Source organism: Podarcis raffonei, chromosome 2 (assembly GCF_027172205.1).
Source record: "Podarcis raffonei isolate rPodRaf1 chromosome 2, rPodRaf1.pri, whole genome shotgun sequence".
Lineage (NCBI taxonomy): Eukaryota > Metazoa > Chordata > Lepidosauria > Squamata > Lacertidae > Podarcis > Podarcis raffonei.
The window spans coordinates 120,856,586-120,873,084 of NC_070603.1; the positions used below are offsets into that span (position 1 = coordinate 120,856,586).

Genomic DNA, 16,499 nt, shown 5'->3' on the forward strand with positions numbered 1-16,499 from the left:
GGAAGGCAATATTAAATCTCTAAATTTCCAACTAAGCGTTAGGAAGAACTGCGCCCAACTGTAAGAGCTGTTGACGGTGGAATGATCTCCCTCAGGAGGTGGTAGACTCTCCTCCCCTGTCACAGATGCTATAGCTGAGATGCCGGCATTACACAGGGTTGGACTAGATGACCCTGGTGTCCCTTCCGACTCTACAACTACAGATTCATATAGCATACAGTGGTACCTTGGTTTTCGAATGTAATCCGTTCCGGAAGACCGTTCGACTTCCGAAACGTTTGAAAACCAAGGCGCAAAGGGCGGCCTGCAAATTTAACTGAGAAAATTGAAAAACAGCAGAAGCTGTTTGGAGGCGCGATTGAAAATGGAAGCATTTACCATATTTTTCTGTCTATAAGATGCCCCCATGTATAAGACTATTTTGGAGGACTCCGATTTAAGAAAATGGGGGGAGATGGTCCCCATGTATAAGACGCCCCCAAATTTTGGACATTATTTTTTAGGAAAAAATCCTAGTCTTATACACGGAAAAATACGGTACTTATGGGTTTTTAGCGTTTGAAAACCAAAATGTTCAGCTTCTGAGATTTTCGAAAACCGAGGTACCACTGTATAGTGGTACCTCAGGTTAGCAACTTAATTCGTTCTGGAGGGCCATTCTTAACCTGAAACTGTTCTTAACCTGAGGTACCACTTGGGGCCCCTGTGCTACCACCGCATGATTTCTGTTCTCATCCTGAAGCAAAGTTCTTAACCCGAGGTAATATTTCTGGGTTAGTGGAGTCTGTAACCTGAAGTGTATGTAACCCAAGGTACCACTGTATTAATAAGATCATAAAACAACAGTATCCTGTCAGTATCCTTCCTGACAGTAAGATAATAATGATAATAATAATAATTCCCAAAAGAATATTAAAAACATGATAAAACATCAACATTAAGAGCTGTTCGACAATGGAACGGTCTCCCTCAGGAAGTGATGGGCTCTCCTTCCCTGGAGGTTTCTAAGCAGAGGTTGGCTGGCCATCTGCCATAGATGCTTTGGCTGAGATTCCTGCATTTCAGAGGGTTGGACTGGATGACCCTCCGGTGTCCCAACTCATTCAATTCTATGCAGCTAAGCAGAAACATGAAGAGAAGCAGAAACCCGGAAAGCAGGTGAGAAACCACAGCCAATTTCATTTCCGTTTGGGGTTGTGCCTCTGCTTGCTTTAGCCTGCAGCTCTGCCAAACCCAACCCCACTCAAGCCGCACAGCTCCTTAGTTCTCGCCAAAGCCACTCTCCTTGCCAAAAACCCCTCCGGTTAGACGTTGCCAAACCTCGGCAGGTCACCTGGGTCACCCACTTACCTCTTCCTCACCCTCGGGTGCTGGTTCCCTCGCCCGACCTTAGCTTGGGTGTGCATGTACACTCCTGTCAGCCTGATGACGGGTAACAACAAATAAAATAGGGAGAGAAGAGCAGAGAGGTAATACTCCTCTTTCTCCCTGCCTGTTGATTAATCCTAGAATTGTAGAAGGGACCCCGAGGGTCATCTAGTCCAACCCCAGAGAACAACAACAAGAAAGCCTACCAATTTTTATTACAGTGGTACCTTGGGTTACATACGCTTCAGGTTACATACGCTTCAGGTTACAGACTCCGCTAACTCAGAAATATTACCTCGGGTTAAGAACTTTGCTTCAGTATAAGAACAGAAATTGTGTGCAGCAGCAGGAGGCCCCATTAGCTAAAGTGGTACCTCAGGTTAAGTACATTTTCAGGTTAAGAACGGACCTCCAGAACGAATTAAGTACTTAACCCGAGGTACCACTGTATTATTAGAACCAAGCTGAACAGCAACAGAGAAAGTTGTCTTTTACTATGTCAGGCGATTGGTCCATTAAGTTTAGTATTGTCTCCACTGACTGGCAGCGGCTGTCCAGGGTTTCAGGCAGAAAATATCTCTGGAGATGGTGCTGGAGAATGAACGTGAGAGGCCCACTGCATTCAAAGTACATTCTCTTCCCTCAAACTGTAGTTTCCCCTCACTTTCCTCCTCACTGGAGAGCCAGTGTGGTGTAGTGGTTAAGAGCGGTAGATTCGTAATCTGGGGAACCGGGTTCGCTTCCCCGCTCCTCCACCTGCAGCTGCTGGGTGACCTTGGGCCAGTCACACTTCTCTGAAGTCTCTCAGCCCCACTCACCTCACAGAGTGTTTGTTGTGGGGGAGGAAGGGAAAGGAGAATGTTAGCCGCTTTGAGACTGCCTTAGGGTATTGATAAAGCGGGATATAAAATCCAAACTCTTCTTCTCTTCTTCTACTTTAAAGGTAAATTCAGACTCCAGTCTTCCTCATTCTAAACACAGACACGTAAAAGGTAAAGGACCCCTGGACGGTTAGGTCCAGTCAAAGGCATCTATGGGGTTGTGGCGCTCATCTCGCTTTCAGGCCGAGGGAACTGGTGTTTGTCCACAGACACCTTTCTGGGTCATGTGGCTGGCATGACTGAACCGCTTCTGGTGCAACGGGACACCATGACGGAAACCAGAGCACACAGAAACACTGTTTACCTTCCCGCCGGAGTGGTACCTATTTATCTACTTGCACTGGTGTGCTTTCAAACTGCTAGGTTGGCAGGAGCTGGGACAGAGCAACGGGAGCTCACCCCATTGCAGGGATTCGAACTGCCCACCTTCCGATCAGCATGCCCAAGAGACTCAGTGGTTTAGACCACAGCGCCACCCACATAGGCATCCATGTTGTCTGTTCTAGCTTTTGCTTCTGCTACACTTTGGACTGGATTTTCCCGCAGTCTGGGGTGCTCTCCAGATAATATGGATTATAACTCCCTTTCCCCCCAACACAGGACAACAACCTCTTCAAAACCCTTTGTGCCCTTGCAGCTCCCATGGTCCTCTGGGGGAAGCCAAGCCTCCCCATGGCTGCCCTTGCATACCCTCCAACTAAAAATAACAACAATAACAATAACAAAACAACAACAACAACATTTATACCCTGCCCATCTGTCTGGGCTGCCCCAGCCACTCTGGGTGGCTTCTAACATGTCTAAAAGCACAATAAAACATTAAACATTTTTTTAAAAGCTTCGCCTTCAGATGTCTAGAAGGCATATGTAACAGTTACTTGTCTCCTTGAGACAAGTTTTGACATACGGAATTTCACTTGTTGTTTGGGTGTGTGTTTTTTGCTTTTTTGCTGCAAAATCACTTTGAGATAAAAGAATGGAAAGGGTTTGTTGAATATTTACAGATAAATTGTAAACAGATAAAAACATTAGCAGGATGAGTGTAATAACCTGCAGTTTCCTAAGAGTATATATTTACAGTAGATCATTAAATGAGGAAATTAAATGAACTTGGGTATGCGGAAGATATTAAGAAATAAATTTAGGGAACCGCAGAAGGAGGGGGGAGGAAGTCAAATTTTGAAATGTCGAATGGATTGTAAAACTAATGAAATGTATAAATTTGAAAAGTATAAATAAAAAACTTTTTTTAAAAAGCACTTTCTTTGGAGGGGAAGCAATTTATAAATTGAGAATAAACTAATTGCTGAAAGAGAGAGATCCAGCCTAAGGGTTAAGGGGAAGAGTGTCTGGGTTCCTAGAGAGCCCTGGAAGGAGGCTCTGGAAGGGTCACATCCTGCCCCGCCTCCTTCTAAAGATGCTTTGATTATTATTATTTGCAGGTCCCCCCAGATGCTGCCCAGATGGTCCCCACCTCCTGCCCTCTCCATCCAGGGATCCGGTGAGTCCAAAGTGCATTTGGGGGGATGCACTGGGGCGTTGATGGAGGAGAAGCCCAAGGCAGAAAAAAAATTGGGAAGCGGGCATTGGAAGAAGAGCCAGAGAGGGCAATGGAGACAAAAGGCAGGCAGGTGCCTTAGCTGGGTTGGTCGAGCAGAAATCCCGGGGTTCAGACCCCAACATCTCTGTCTGAAACTCTGGAGGGCAGCTGCCAGCCCGTGTGGGCAATGCCAAGCTGGGTGGATCAGTGGTCTGCCTCCGATGCAGGGCAGGTGGCCAGGCTCCTCCGAATAAAGCATTTTCCTGTGGTCCTATTTAAGTGGAGGGCTGTAGCACAGTGGTAAACTGCGGTGGTAAACCTTTTTAAAAATAAATAAATAAATCTTTATTGAGAATTCCAAAAGTACATCATTATATGTGCACTAAACATGGGGAGATGTAAATAAAATAGAAAAAAGAAGCAGAGAAACAGAAGGGAAAACAAAGGGGGGGGGGAGGGAAAACCCCCAAAACTGTATACTTTGCAAAGTTGTCATTGTACTTCACCAGATCTTAACCTATGACAGTATTTGTAAGAATGGATTCCAAATGTCATTGCATTTGTCTATGGCAAGTCTGTGTTTGTATGCAGGTTGTTCGTATGCTGCAAGTTTGTATAAGTCTTCAATCCAATCATAGAGGGGAGCCGCATTTTTATTTTTCCAATTCATCAGTATCAGTCTTTTTGTTGTGGTCAGGGCAGGGAGAGTCCACTCATATTGTCCTTTCATAAGGTTCCATGTGCTGGGTATGTAAATCAAGAAGGTGTGTCCGCCCTTATATAGACATTTTAAATTGCCCGCCTTGGAGTCCAAGAGCACCCCAGACACATCATACCTACATCACAGAAAGGGGTGTAGCTCAAGAGAAATCTGAGTGCGTTGTTTATCTCCTGTCATTGTTTTTCTTCTGTCTGGCAGGTTACCTGTTAATGCTTACTTGATTGGATACCCTGGGGAGCCTGGCCAGTCTTTTGTAATGATAAATACCTAGTTCCTGAGCCAGGTCACAGGCTCACCGTATTCATACACAGACATACCCTTAAGACAGGTTTTGTGAATGAAAAGACAAAGGGGAGGCTTTTCCATTTTCCTTTGACCTTGCAGAGAGAACATTTGGTCAGTCTGGGAGCCAAAATGGTTCCAGGACTGCTTTCCTGTGCTGCTTCAGATATGTAGTTTATATATTTATGTATGTGTTTGCTTGGTACATTTATGAACATTTATTATATATACAGCGGTACCTCTGGTTACGTACTTAATTCGTTCCGGAGGTCCATTCTTAACTTGAAACTGTTCTTAACCTGAAGCACCACTTTAGCTAATGGGGCCTCCTGCTGCTGCTGCGCCGCCAGAGCACGATTTCTGTTCTCATCCTGAAGCAAAGTTCTTAACCCGAGGTACTATTAGCGTAGTCTGTAACCTGAAGCATATGTAACCTGAAGTGTATGTAACCTGAGGTACCACTGTATAAGACCTTAATTTATTTATTTCAGTTGTTTGCAGGAAGAAGCCTCATTCTCAGTGCTGACTGGCTGATGCTTTCTGACTGTTGTGCTGCAAAAAGTCTGGCCTATCTTTGCTCAATTTGTCCCCCTTCCCCCCTAATCCTTATGGAGGAAGGAGGAAGATGGTGACCGGTCGATGAGGCTTTTTGAGCCCTGCTGGGGGTCCGTGGAGAAGCGCAGCCTGAAGATGGAAGGGAGAGACACGGATGCCCTCAAAACAGGAAGAACCCCCCAAAATGTCAAGACTGTGAGTAGCAGGGGGTTCTGGGAAAGGGTGGTGCAGAAGGACCTGGGCACCCACAGCCCACATGCTGAGTGCCAACGCTTCAGGGGGGTCGGCTACTGGGATGACCAGGGACCCCGAGAGGTTTGCAGCCGACTCCACCATCTCTGCCATGAGTGGCTGAAGCCAGAACTTCACACAAAATCTCAGATCCTGGACCTGGTGATCCTGGAGCAGTTTCTGGCTGTCCTCCCCCCGGAGATGGCGAGCTGGGTCAGGGAATGTGGAGCAGAGACCAGTTCCCAGGCAGTGGCCCTGGCAGAAGGTTTCCTCCTGAGTCGGGCAGAGGAGAAGAAGCAGGAAGAGCAGCAGGTGAGAGAGAGTTTTGTCCTGGTGCTTCCAAGGTGCTCAGAGCGTCCAGTTTTAGTAAGGGGCAAAATCAGACACAAAGCAATTAAAAAAAATAAATCAAGACTCCTTGTGCTCTGCTCTGCTCCCCCTTTCTTCCTGCCCAGGGCAGCCTCTGCCCTCTGCCTACCCCTCAGACCCATGAAAAATCCCCCGTGTTACAACACGAAACTGATCAGCAAAAACTGATCAGCAAAAGGCAACACGTGGGCTGATATGTATTGGCAATATTTATGAAACACTATCAATTGTTCCTTAATTCATAAACCGCAACAAACAGCAAAAAAATTGTAGTAGGCTGATTTTGAGTGAGAGCTGGTCCACGATCACTTTAATAATAATAATAATAATAATAATTTATTATTTGTACCCCGCCCATCTGGCTGGGTTTCCCCAGCCACTCTGGGCGGCTTCCATAGAAAACCAAAAATACACTAAAATATCACAGATTAAAAACTTCCCTGAACAGGGCTGCCTTAAGATGTCTTCTGAATGTCAGGTAGTTATTTATCGCTTTGACATCCGATGGGAGGGCGTTCCACAGGGCAGGCGCCACTACCGAGAAGGCCCTCTGCCTGGTTCCCTGTAGCTTTGCTTCTCGCAATGAGGGAACCGCCAGAAGGCCCTCGGCGCTGGACCTCAGCGTCCGGGCAGAACGATGGGGGTGGAGACGCTCCTTCAGGTATACTGGGCCGAGGCCGTTTAGGGCTTTAAAGGTCAACACCAGCACTTTGAATTGTGCTCGGAAACGTACTGGGAGCCAATGTACCTTTATGTACCTTTGGGGACTATTACTGTATTTTTCGCCCTATAGGACACACTTTTTCCCCTCCAAAAATGAAGGGGAAATGTGTGTGCGTCCTATGGGGCGAATGTAGGCTTTCGCTGAAGGCTGGAGAGCAAGAGGGGTCTGTGCGCACCGACCCCTCTCGCTCTCTAGGCTTCAGGAAACTATCAGCAACCTAGGGAGCCCGCTTCGGGCAGAAATCCGCAGCCTGCTGCACGGAGCGCAGGGCGCGCTGAAGCAGAGCGCCCCGTGCTTTGGGCAGACATCGGGCAGCCCCACAAGCTCGGGGGACAGCGGGGAGGAGCAGCGCCGCCATCCCGCTGTTCCCCGACCTGGTTTTGGGGGTGAAATAAAGGGGGGGAATTCTTTATTTCCCCCCCAAAAAACTAGGTGCGTCCTATAGGCCGGTGCGTCCTCTGGGACGAAAAATATGGTAACTTGCTGATGAAGAAATATTGTTGAAATAGTTCATTATCCCGGAAGAACTGTTCTGTTTGCTGTTTGTTGCTGCTGTGCTCACAGCACCACCCGGCTCCAGTTCATTCTCAACCAAACAGTATAGATATAAACTGTGGAAAGGGCTTTCTGCCTCAACTTCAGTGTTTCTTTGTTGTTACCCACCATTCTAAGGATTCCTGTTGATGGAATATTTATTTGACTTCTATCCGTTTCTATTAGTTTGTGACTTCTTGCACATATTATATGGCTTTTGTTTATGGATCAAGAAACAATTGATAGTTACAGGTAGGTAGCTGTGTTGGTCTGCCGTAGTCGAAACAAAATAAAAAAAATAAAATTCTGAAGACGTGTGCATGCACACGAAAGCTCATACCAATAACAAACTTAGCTGGTCTCTAAGGTGCTTCTTGGACACGGGTGGTGCTGTGGGTTAAACCACAGAGCCTAGGGCTTGCCGTTCAGAAGGTTGGCGGTTCGAATCCCTGCGATGGGGTGAGCTCCTGTTGCTCGGTCCCTGCTCCTGCCAACCTAGCAGCTCGAAAGCACGTCAAAGTGCAAGTAGATAAATAGGTACCACTCCGGCAGGAAGGTAAACGGCGTTTCCGTGCGCTGCTCTGGTTCGCCAGAGTGCTGGCCACAGGACCCGGAAGCTCCCTTGGCCAATAAAGCGAGATGAGCGCCGCAACCCCAGAGTTGCTCACGACTGGACCTAATGGTCAGGGGTCCCTTTACCTTTACCTTTATGGTGCTACTGGAAGAAAGAATTGATAGTGTTTCATAAATACTGCCAATACATTATTAGCCCACATGTTGCGCTTTGTTGTTCAGATTGCCCCTCAGAGCTGGCATCACACGGAGCTTGTCCTCAGTGGCGTAGCCTCTCCTCCTTACCTGCTCTCCAGCAACTGCTCTGAGGAGGCTGGCCGCAGAGGCCATGGAGAGGCGATGGGATGCTTGCCGCTTGGGACAAGCGCCCGCTCATTCTCCTCCCTGAGCTTGGAGGCAGCAGCACTGGCAGGAGAAATAGGGACATTCCAAGATTGATGGATTGATGGGATGGATTTCATAATCCCGGGACTGTCCCTGTAAAATCAGGGCACTTGGAGAGTATGAGAAAGGACCCAAGGAGGGGCGTGGCCTGGGGAGAAGGTTGGGGAGGGGCGTGGCCTGGGGAGAAGGTTGGGGAAGGGCATGGCCTGGGGAGAATGTTGGGGAGGGGCGTGGCCTGGGGAGAATGTTGGGGAGGGGCGTGGCTTGGGGAGAAGGTTGGGGAGGGGCGTGGCCTGGGGAGAAGGTTGGGGAGGGGTGTGGCCTGAGGAGAATGTTGGGGAGGGGCGTGGCCTGGGGAGAAGGTTGGGGAGGGGCGTGGCCTGGGGAGAAGGTTGGGGAGGGGCGTGGCCTGGGGAGAAGGTTGGGGAGGGGCGTGGCCTGGGGAGAAGGTTGGGGAGGGGCGTGGCCTGGGGAGAAGGTTGGGGAGGGGCGTGGCCTGGGGAAGAGTCTCACTGGGATTCATGGGATTCATGCCACCTCCCTGCCCTGAGATTCTCCCACACCCTTATCTTTTGGGTTTCTCGCTGCTGTTTTACGCAAAGGGACTGTTGGGAGAAGTCGCTGCTGAGTTCCGCAAGGCAGAGGAGACATCGCCAGAGGATGGCACGCGGAGGCTGTTGTTCAGGTGGATCGTGCAGGAGGGCGATGGAGGGGCCGCCACGCCAGGTGAGGGCAGGAGCACACATTTTGCCGCTTGGCCCCCTCTGCTGGCTGGGCTCAAAATCCCCAGCCTCTCCCCTAAGAAACGTGTTAATGGCTAGGAAAGCACCGAGAAGCAGTGGTGGTGGATTCGAATCCTGCCATGAAGCGCATCTCCACGGCAGGCTTTGCCACCCTGGGGCTCTCTGGATGTAGTTGGACAACTCCCATCATCTGTGTTGCTGTTAGGAATGGATTCATAAAAGCCAACCCTTGGGGCCGAGATCCCTTTCCCCACCCCCATCCCCCCCGAAAATATTTGAGGGGGCTGGGCCCCCCTCAAGTTGCCAGGCATTGCCGTTCAAATGGTGTGTGATCTCCACTTCTTGTGATCAGTTATGGGGGGCAGAGCTTACCTGCCCCCCTCCCCCATATTTTATTAAAGTTGGCACCCCTGAGTGGAATTTGCATGCTTCATCCTAGTGGAAACTTAAAAAGCACTTGCACTGTAAATCTGCTTCCACAGCCAGTGGCGTAGCTAGCTGCTTGGGTGCCCGGTGCAGCGTCTTGCAGCCAGGGTGAAGAGAGCTGCCCATGGGGGTAGGGCAAGCCAAGGCAGGGCATGCTGCGTGGAGCCTCTCTGCAGCCTCCCCCTCAGCTGTAGGGCGGCTGAGGCTGTGGGCAAACCCAAGCCCCACGCTGCTCGAAAAACCAGCACGGAGCTTGCAGGCAGTCTGCCCACTGCCACCCCCTCAGGAGAGACACGTGGCTCAGGCACGCCGCAGGCCCCTCAGTGTGGCACCCAGTACTCCTTGCCTCACCTAGCTACCAGTGGTGTAGAAAGGGGTGTGCGGTGGGTGCAGGAGTTATTTTTTCAAAAAAAATGTTGTGAGCCCAATTTTTATTTATTTATTTTAAAAACTCATATTTTTGCCTTTTTGTCACCCATCTCAGTGATGACACCTGGGGCGGCCCGCACCCTCCGCACCCCCCCTTCCTTCGTCACTGTCCACAGCAGTGTAATCTGTCAAAACCGAATTGTCCCCAAGAAACAAAAAGTGTCAGCCAGCTTGCCCTGGGGATTATCTAATGCTTATTTCCCCTAAATTGATTTTTGAATTTATTGTTATTCATGTTTTTATACTGTATTTTATGCTGCTTTTATAATTAAGTGTTTTAAATTTGTTGTTAGCCGCCCTGAGCCCGGTTTTTGAACTGGGAAGGGAGGGGGTATAAATAAAAAAATATTATTATTATTATTGTTTTGCAAGTCGCTGAGATGCATAAGCGTTAGCAAGGATTTCAACCACATTTGTGTGAATTGCAGGTGGCAGAAAGTCGCCGGGAACAGCTACGGAATCGTCTTCTCTCTGTGGTGGATCAGAAGCAGCCTCTTTGCAACTGGATCTGGTAAAGGATGGATCGCTGGACAGATCAGATCGACTGATTCCATCCCTTCCCCCTCCCCTGCAGGCTGAAGAGAATCTGCCTCTTTTCCTTTGCTTGTGTCAAAGCTCCACATGGGGGAAATCCTCTGTAGGCCCCTCCGTGGAGGCGGGATGACAGAATCATAGAGTTGAAAGAGACCATCTAGTCCAACTCCCTGAAGAGGAGCTGTTTTTTATTGTCTCCTTTCCCTTCCAGGTTCCGGTGACGTTTGAGGAGGTGGCTGTGTATTTCACAGAGGAGGAGTGGGCCCTGTTGGATCCGGGCCAAAGAGCCCTGCAATGGGAAGTCATGGTGGAGAATTATGGGAATCTGGCCTCTCTGGGTAAGACTCCTTCTTTCCCTTCGGTTGATAAAGTCCGTTTCGAAAGCCTTGATAAATAGATAGCATCCTTGGACTCTAGCTTAGGTCCTTTGCGAACCTGCCAAGAGAAATCCCATCGCAGAGCACTTTTGTGTATGGAACGGATGGAGAATCTGAAGCTCAGGGGCCAAATCTGGTCCTCCAAGCTTCTCTATTTGGCCCCCTCTTTCTCTAGGCCACGAGGTCTTCTCATGGCACCCACAAAACACCTGAGCGCCCCCCCTCTGCCCCTCACTTGGTCCTTAGGTGCTAAAAGCAGGTCCCCTTTTCTTCTTTGAAAAGTACATTCAACTGGAAGAGGAAGTCAGAAGAACAATGCTCTGCCCCACTTCCTTTCGGAGCTCTATGTGCTTTTCGAGGCTCAGGTCAATTTCATTGGATCCGAGTTTTACCACATCCTTTGGGAAGGTGAAGCACGTGCGCCCACACTTTCTTGGTTTCTCCCTCTCCTGGGGGAGGTGGGAGAAAAGTGGCCGGAGGGATTGGAGCCCAGAGCACTCATTCAGAAATCCAAATGGGCCTTAAAAGGCTGGCAACCCCTGGTTTGGGTGGGTTATGAGCCACACCGTGGAATCAGGGCCATTACAGCGCACTCATTTAATACCGGTAATGCCGGTAAGCTAAGATTATTCAGCACATGGTTGGATCCGCCTTCCGTTTTGTCTTTCACAACAGCAGATAATTGGGTTTGGCTCCTAGTTTGATTATCCATTTCTCTATCAGGATAAATGTTTCCGAGCACAATTCAAAGTGTTGGCGCTGAACTTTAAAGCCCTAAATGGCCTCAGCCCAGTATACCTGAAGGAGCGTCTCCACCCCATTGTTCACTGAGGACCAGCACCGAGGGCCTTCTGATGGTTCTCTCCCTGTGAGAGGTGAAGCTACAAGGAACCAGGCAGAGGGCTTTCTTGGTAGTGGGTGCCTGCCATGTCGAATACCCTCCCATCAGATGTCAAGGAAATAAACAACTACCTGACTTTTAGAAGACATCTGAAGGCAGCCCTGTTTAGGGAAGTTTTTAATGTTTGATGTTTTATCATGTTTTTAATATTCTATTGGGAGCCGCCCAGAGTGGCTGGGGAAACCCAGCTATATAGCCAGGGTATAAATTATAAATTATTATTATCATTATTATTATTACTTTACCAGTTTTCTCCCTCTAATCCAGCAGATGACACCTGGGTGAGCCGGAACGAGGAAAAGCCTCATGGAGCATCCTTTAAAAGGGCCCGATGTACAGAGGGGGAGGTACATAGAAGGACAATGGAGAGCAAAGCAAAAGAGATAAAGAGGAACAAATCTGCTTTTGAAGGGATGTTTTCCCCTGAAATAACAATTCAAGGGGAAATGAGCCGTGCGAAAACGTCATTTCCGGAGGCCGACTTTGTCGAGGCAGAAACCCAAGAAGAAAGGAGTGAAGGCAAGAAAAAGATTGAGTGTGAGGTGTGTGGGAAAAGCATTAGTAAATCCCACCTTAACGAACACAAACGAACCCACACAGGGGAGAAACCATTTCATTGCTCGGAGTGCGGAAAGAGCTTCAGTAGGCGGGAACACCTTACTTCTCATCGGAGAACCCACACAGAGGAGAAGCCTTACACGTGCTTGCAGTGTGGGAAAAATTTCAAACACAGGAAAAACATGACATCCCATCAAATTATACACAGTAGGGGGCTAACTTGCAACTCCTCGGAGTGTGGAAATTGCCTCAGTCCCAGCCTTACTTTGCAGCACCACGCTCTGGAGAAACCATTTAGATGTTCAGAGTGTGGTAAGAGCTTCAGTCGGAGCACAGACCTGAGGTCACATCAGAGAATCCACACAGGGGAGAAACCGTACTCGTGTTCACTGTGTGGAAAGAGCTTCACCCACAGCCGAAGCCTGAGCTCCCATAAAGTCACGCACACAGAGGAAAGACCGTTTGAGTGCTCAGAGTGTGGCAAGAGCTTCAGTCGGAACACCAGCCTTACTATTCACCAGAGAATCCACACAGGGGAGAAACCGTATACGTGTTCCCTGTGCGGGAAGAGTTTCAGTCACCGAAGAAGCCATGCTATTCACCTAAAAGTGCATGCAGGGGAGAAACCTTTTACATGCTCAGACTGTGGGAAAAGCTTCATAGGGATCTCGTACCTCAAGACACATCAGAGAATCCACACTGGGGAGAAGCCGTATACGTGCCCCGTGTGTGGGAAGAACTTCCGGTGGAGCACACACTTCAAAGAGCACAAAAAAATCCACGTGGAGGAGACTCTGGCGAATCCTAGAAATGCCTGGATTGTGGAGAAAACTCCCAAGAGAGCACAGATGGTCGTGTCAGGGGATTCACTCCCAGGAGAAAGGAGATATACATAGACTAGTGCTTTTCTGCCCAACTAAACTATACTGTCTGACAGATAATTCACAACAGGAGAAAGGGTGGGAGTGAGAAAATAGATGCTCAAACTGTGGCTGAAACTCCATCACCGCGCAAGCTATAGAGAGAACGTGAGCAAGAAATATAAGATACAGTGGTACCTAGGTTGTCGAACGCTTCGGTAGCCAAACGTTTCGGTTTTCGAATGCCGAAAACACAAAAGTGAATGCTTCTGTTTTTGAACACGCCTCGGAAGTCGAACGGCTTTCGAGGTGTATTTGTCCGTTTTCTCAATGGAATTAGCCGACTGCCCATTGCGCCTCGGTTGTTGAACGTTTTGGAAGTCGAACGGTCTTCTGGAATGGATTATGTTCGACAGCCGAGATACCACTGTATATTGTAAGATGATACCTTACAAATAGGGCTGGGCGATATCCGGTTTTCAACACTGCGATATATCACTGGCTAATCATCGCGATATACTGCTATATCACAATGTCTGAAATAAGGATGGGGCTCAGTAGATGCATTGGCTGGCTTCACGGTTTTATCCACGTTGTGATTTTTGTATAGCGTACAAACACACATCATGATTCGCGATATATTGCCAGGTCAAAAACTTAATGAAACCGATATTACAACATGAGCTTCAAACCACTTTTGGATGATGCATAGATCTATTGCCCAGCCCTACTTACAAGAAAGAAATATCTTACAAGGACCGTGTAGTCCTGAGATTGTATAGAGGACATACAAATGAGACCTTCAATAAATGTCACAGTGTTTAGGGCACACAATTCCAGTCCAGGTTTTCCAGGTTTTTCTCTCCACCTGCTGGTCAGTATTCTGTGCCTGCTAAGCACGATCAGTCTTCAGTGATATGAGGGGCAGATTCCTCTTGTTTTCTAAACTTTTTATACTTCTGGAAATCTTGGGGTCCTCCTGAGATCGCCGATACCTCCTTGTCGGTGAGTGGTATGGTTTTTGGTTACTTCTCAGGTTCCCGAGAGAGACTGTGCTTCCCAGTGCCTGCATAAGTCTGTGCTACTGAAGGGTCGTAGCTCATCTGCTTTGTGTTCAGAAGGTCCCAGCTTCTCCAGGGAGGGCTGTTGGTGAGATCCTGGAACCCTGGAGAGCTGCTGTCAGTCCCAGTAGTCAATGCTGAGCTAGACAGTCAGTATAAGGCAGTTTATGAACTTCTATAACTAGCTTCTGGATTGGGGTAACTCAAGATGCTTGCGTGATGCTTCCATGATTTAACCAGCACTGGAGGTAAGGAAGCATATGCTCCAAATTTAATCTCCTTAATGGCGCAGCTACCAAATCATAGAATTGGAAGGGATCCCAAGGATCATCTAGTCCAACCCCCTGCAATGCAGGAATAAACTGTACTGTTTTCAGGGGCCACCAACATTTTAGGCCGCTGGGCTGTCATGAGTCTTGTTGGCATCATCTCTGCTCCTCTGCTCCTCCCTTCCCAGGATCAGCCTCCCGCCCCAAAGAAACAGGAAGAGAGCATGTGTGGACACAAACGTCACTTTTGCCTGGGATCGGCACGAAAACAAAACGAAACCGATCCGGTAGAATGAATCTGAGCCTTGAGAATCATAAGAGAGTCTGGATAGCACGAGGGAAAGAGTGTCACTCTTCCAAATTCCGCTTTAAAAAAAGATAACCACCTTCGTCACTTTATGACTAAGGGGGCTGTGAAAGGACGTTCAGATTTTTGGTTGCCATGGCCCCCACAAGTGTTATGTTGGCGACCCCCGGCTCAGTCCACCCCCCTAAAATTTTAAACTTCTTAGTGCATCAGTTTGCCTCTTTGCCAAGAGTGTTTTTTGAGACTAGTGAAAACGTTAGAATTTGGCTGGGGAGCCATGTGACATGCTCAGAAGTGTAATTATTGCTTAGAAGTTTATTACGATGCCAATACTTAGTATTCTATTAGACAATCTTTTGGGGTCCTATCTATACACCCCAAAGGGACAAGCTTCGCTTGTTAACCTGAGAGGCTCTCCGCAGGGGGACTCTATACCTCTTATTGTCACGCTGATCTGTGTTGGATGTTTATGATGTACTTTCATACTTTTTTCCCTTCCCCTTTAGCTTGGCAGATGTGTACCATTTTTTAAAAAAGAAACCCTGGGTTGTCTGTCCACTCTGACTCTTTTGTGTCCTTCATTTAAGTGGGTAATATTAAGTGTTGTGTTGTGCCTCTGTCTCTGTCCTGTTGTTTGCAGTGTTCTGTTATAGTTTTGTTGGTTGTATCAATAAAGCCATTTTAAATAGATTTCATGTCGTCATTGTCATCGCTGGTGACCCAAATGAATAACATTATTCTTATTCTTATATCCTGTTTTTTCTTGGACTGGAACTCATGGCGGCCTACACACATTAAACAGCAGAGATAAAATACAGAATGTTCAAAGCATATACAACAGTTTAAAAGGAATTAAACTTCAATAGAATTGAAACAATATAAAAATTCCACGCATGACCATGCGGGAATGCGGGAGCTGGGAGTCCAGCCATATATTTGAAGGACTGAGAAGTTTTGTACTAAAAGCAGAGGAAGGATCTGGCTCTTATTCATACAACCATAGAATAGTCTTCTTTTGCAATCACTCGTAGCCGAGTAAGATTGTCTTCCATGAACACAATCTTAACAGTGTATCTGTAAGTGACTGTGGAGGCCAATTCTGGATCCACACGTCCTTCCACAGTGGGGACATAGGTTTCCGGGCGGAAATTGATCCCAGTGAGGGTTTGCCAAGTGTGCCTTCCTTTCGTCCTGAGTTCGAGCTTCTTCAAAGCCCATGACACCTTTGGTAAAGGCTGTTCTCCAGTTGGAGCGCTCGCAGGCCAGTGTTGCCCAGTTGTCAGTGTTTATACTACATTTTTGAAGATTTGCCTTGAGAGAGTCTTTGAACCTCTTTTGTTGACCACCAGCATTACACTTTCCATTTTTAAGTTTGGAATAGAGTAGTTGCTTTGGAAGATGATAATCAGACATCCGCGCAACATAACCAGTTCAACAAAGTTGACGTTGAAGAATCATTGCTTCGACACAGGTGCACTGACATTATTTCGCCTGTCTTCCCAAGTGGTATGTAAAAAATTTTGGAAACACAGTTGATGAAATCTTTCAAGGAGCTGGAGATTGTAAGTAGTCCATGTTTCACAAGTGTCCAGTAAGGTTGGTAGTACAATACTAAACAAGCATGCAAATATCCCAGTCCTCAAACCCTCTGCATTTTAATCGGGAGAAAGCTGCACTCGAAGAGCTAGAGTTGTAAGGGATCCCTGAGGGTCATCCAGTCCAACCCCCTGCAATGCACGAATCTTAGCTAAAGCATCCCTGACAGGTGGCCACCTGACTTGAGCTTAAAAACCTCCCAGGAAGGAGAGTCATTCGTTCCTCTTTCAGTGAACCAGAAAGAAAGCAAGAAAGAAAAGAGCGCAACTTCATCGC

General features: G+C 47.8%; 1 protein-coding gene across 1 annotated transcript in view; it reads left to right on the forward strand.

Annotated features, from left to right (window-relative positions):
* LOC128408828 (uncharacterized) overlaps positions 1 to 14,628 on the forward strand; it is a 32,875-nt gene extending 18,247 nt beyond the window's left edge. The window contains exons 10-15 of the mRNA XM_053378850.1: positions 3,682 to 3,750; positions 5,411 to 5,890; positions 8,765 to 8,888; positions 10,189 to 10,271; positions 10,506 to 10,632; positions 11,840 to 14,628. Coding sequence (XP_053234825.1) covers positions 3,682 to 3,750; positions 5,411 to 5,890; positions 8,765 to 8,888; positions 10,189 to 10,271; positions 10,506 to 10,632; positions 11,840 to 13,026 — 2,070 coding nt within the window. The 3' untranslated portion in view covers positions 13,027 to 14,628. The remainder of the gene's footprint in view (positions 1 to 3,681; positions 3,751 to 5,410; positions 5,891 to 8,764; positions 8,889 to 10,188; positions 10,272 to 10,505; positions 10,633 to 11,839) is intronic.
* Positions 14,629 to 16,499: the final 1,871 nt, after the last annotated feature.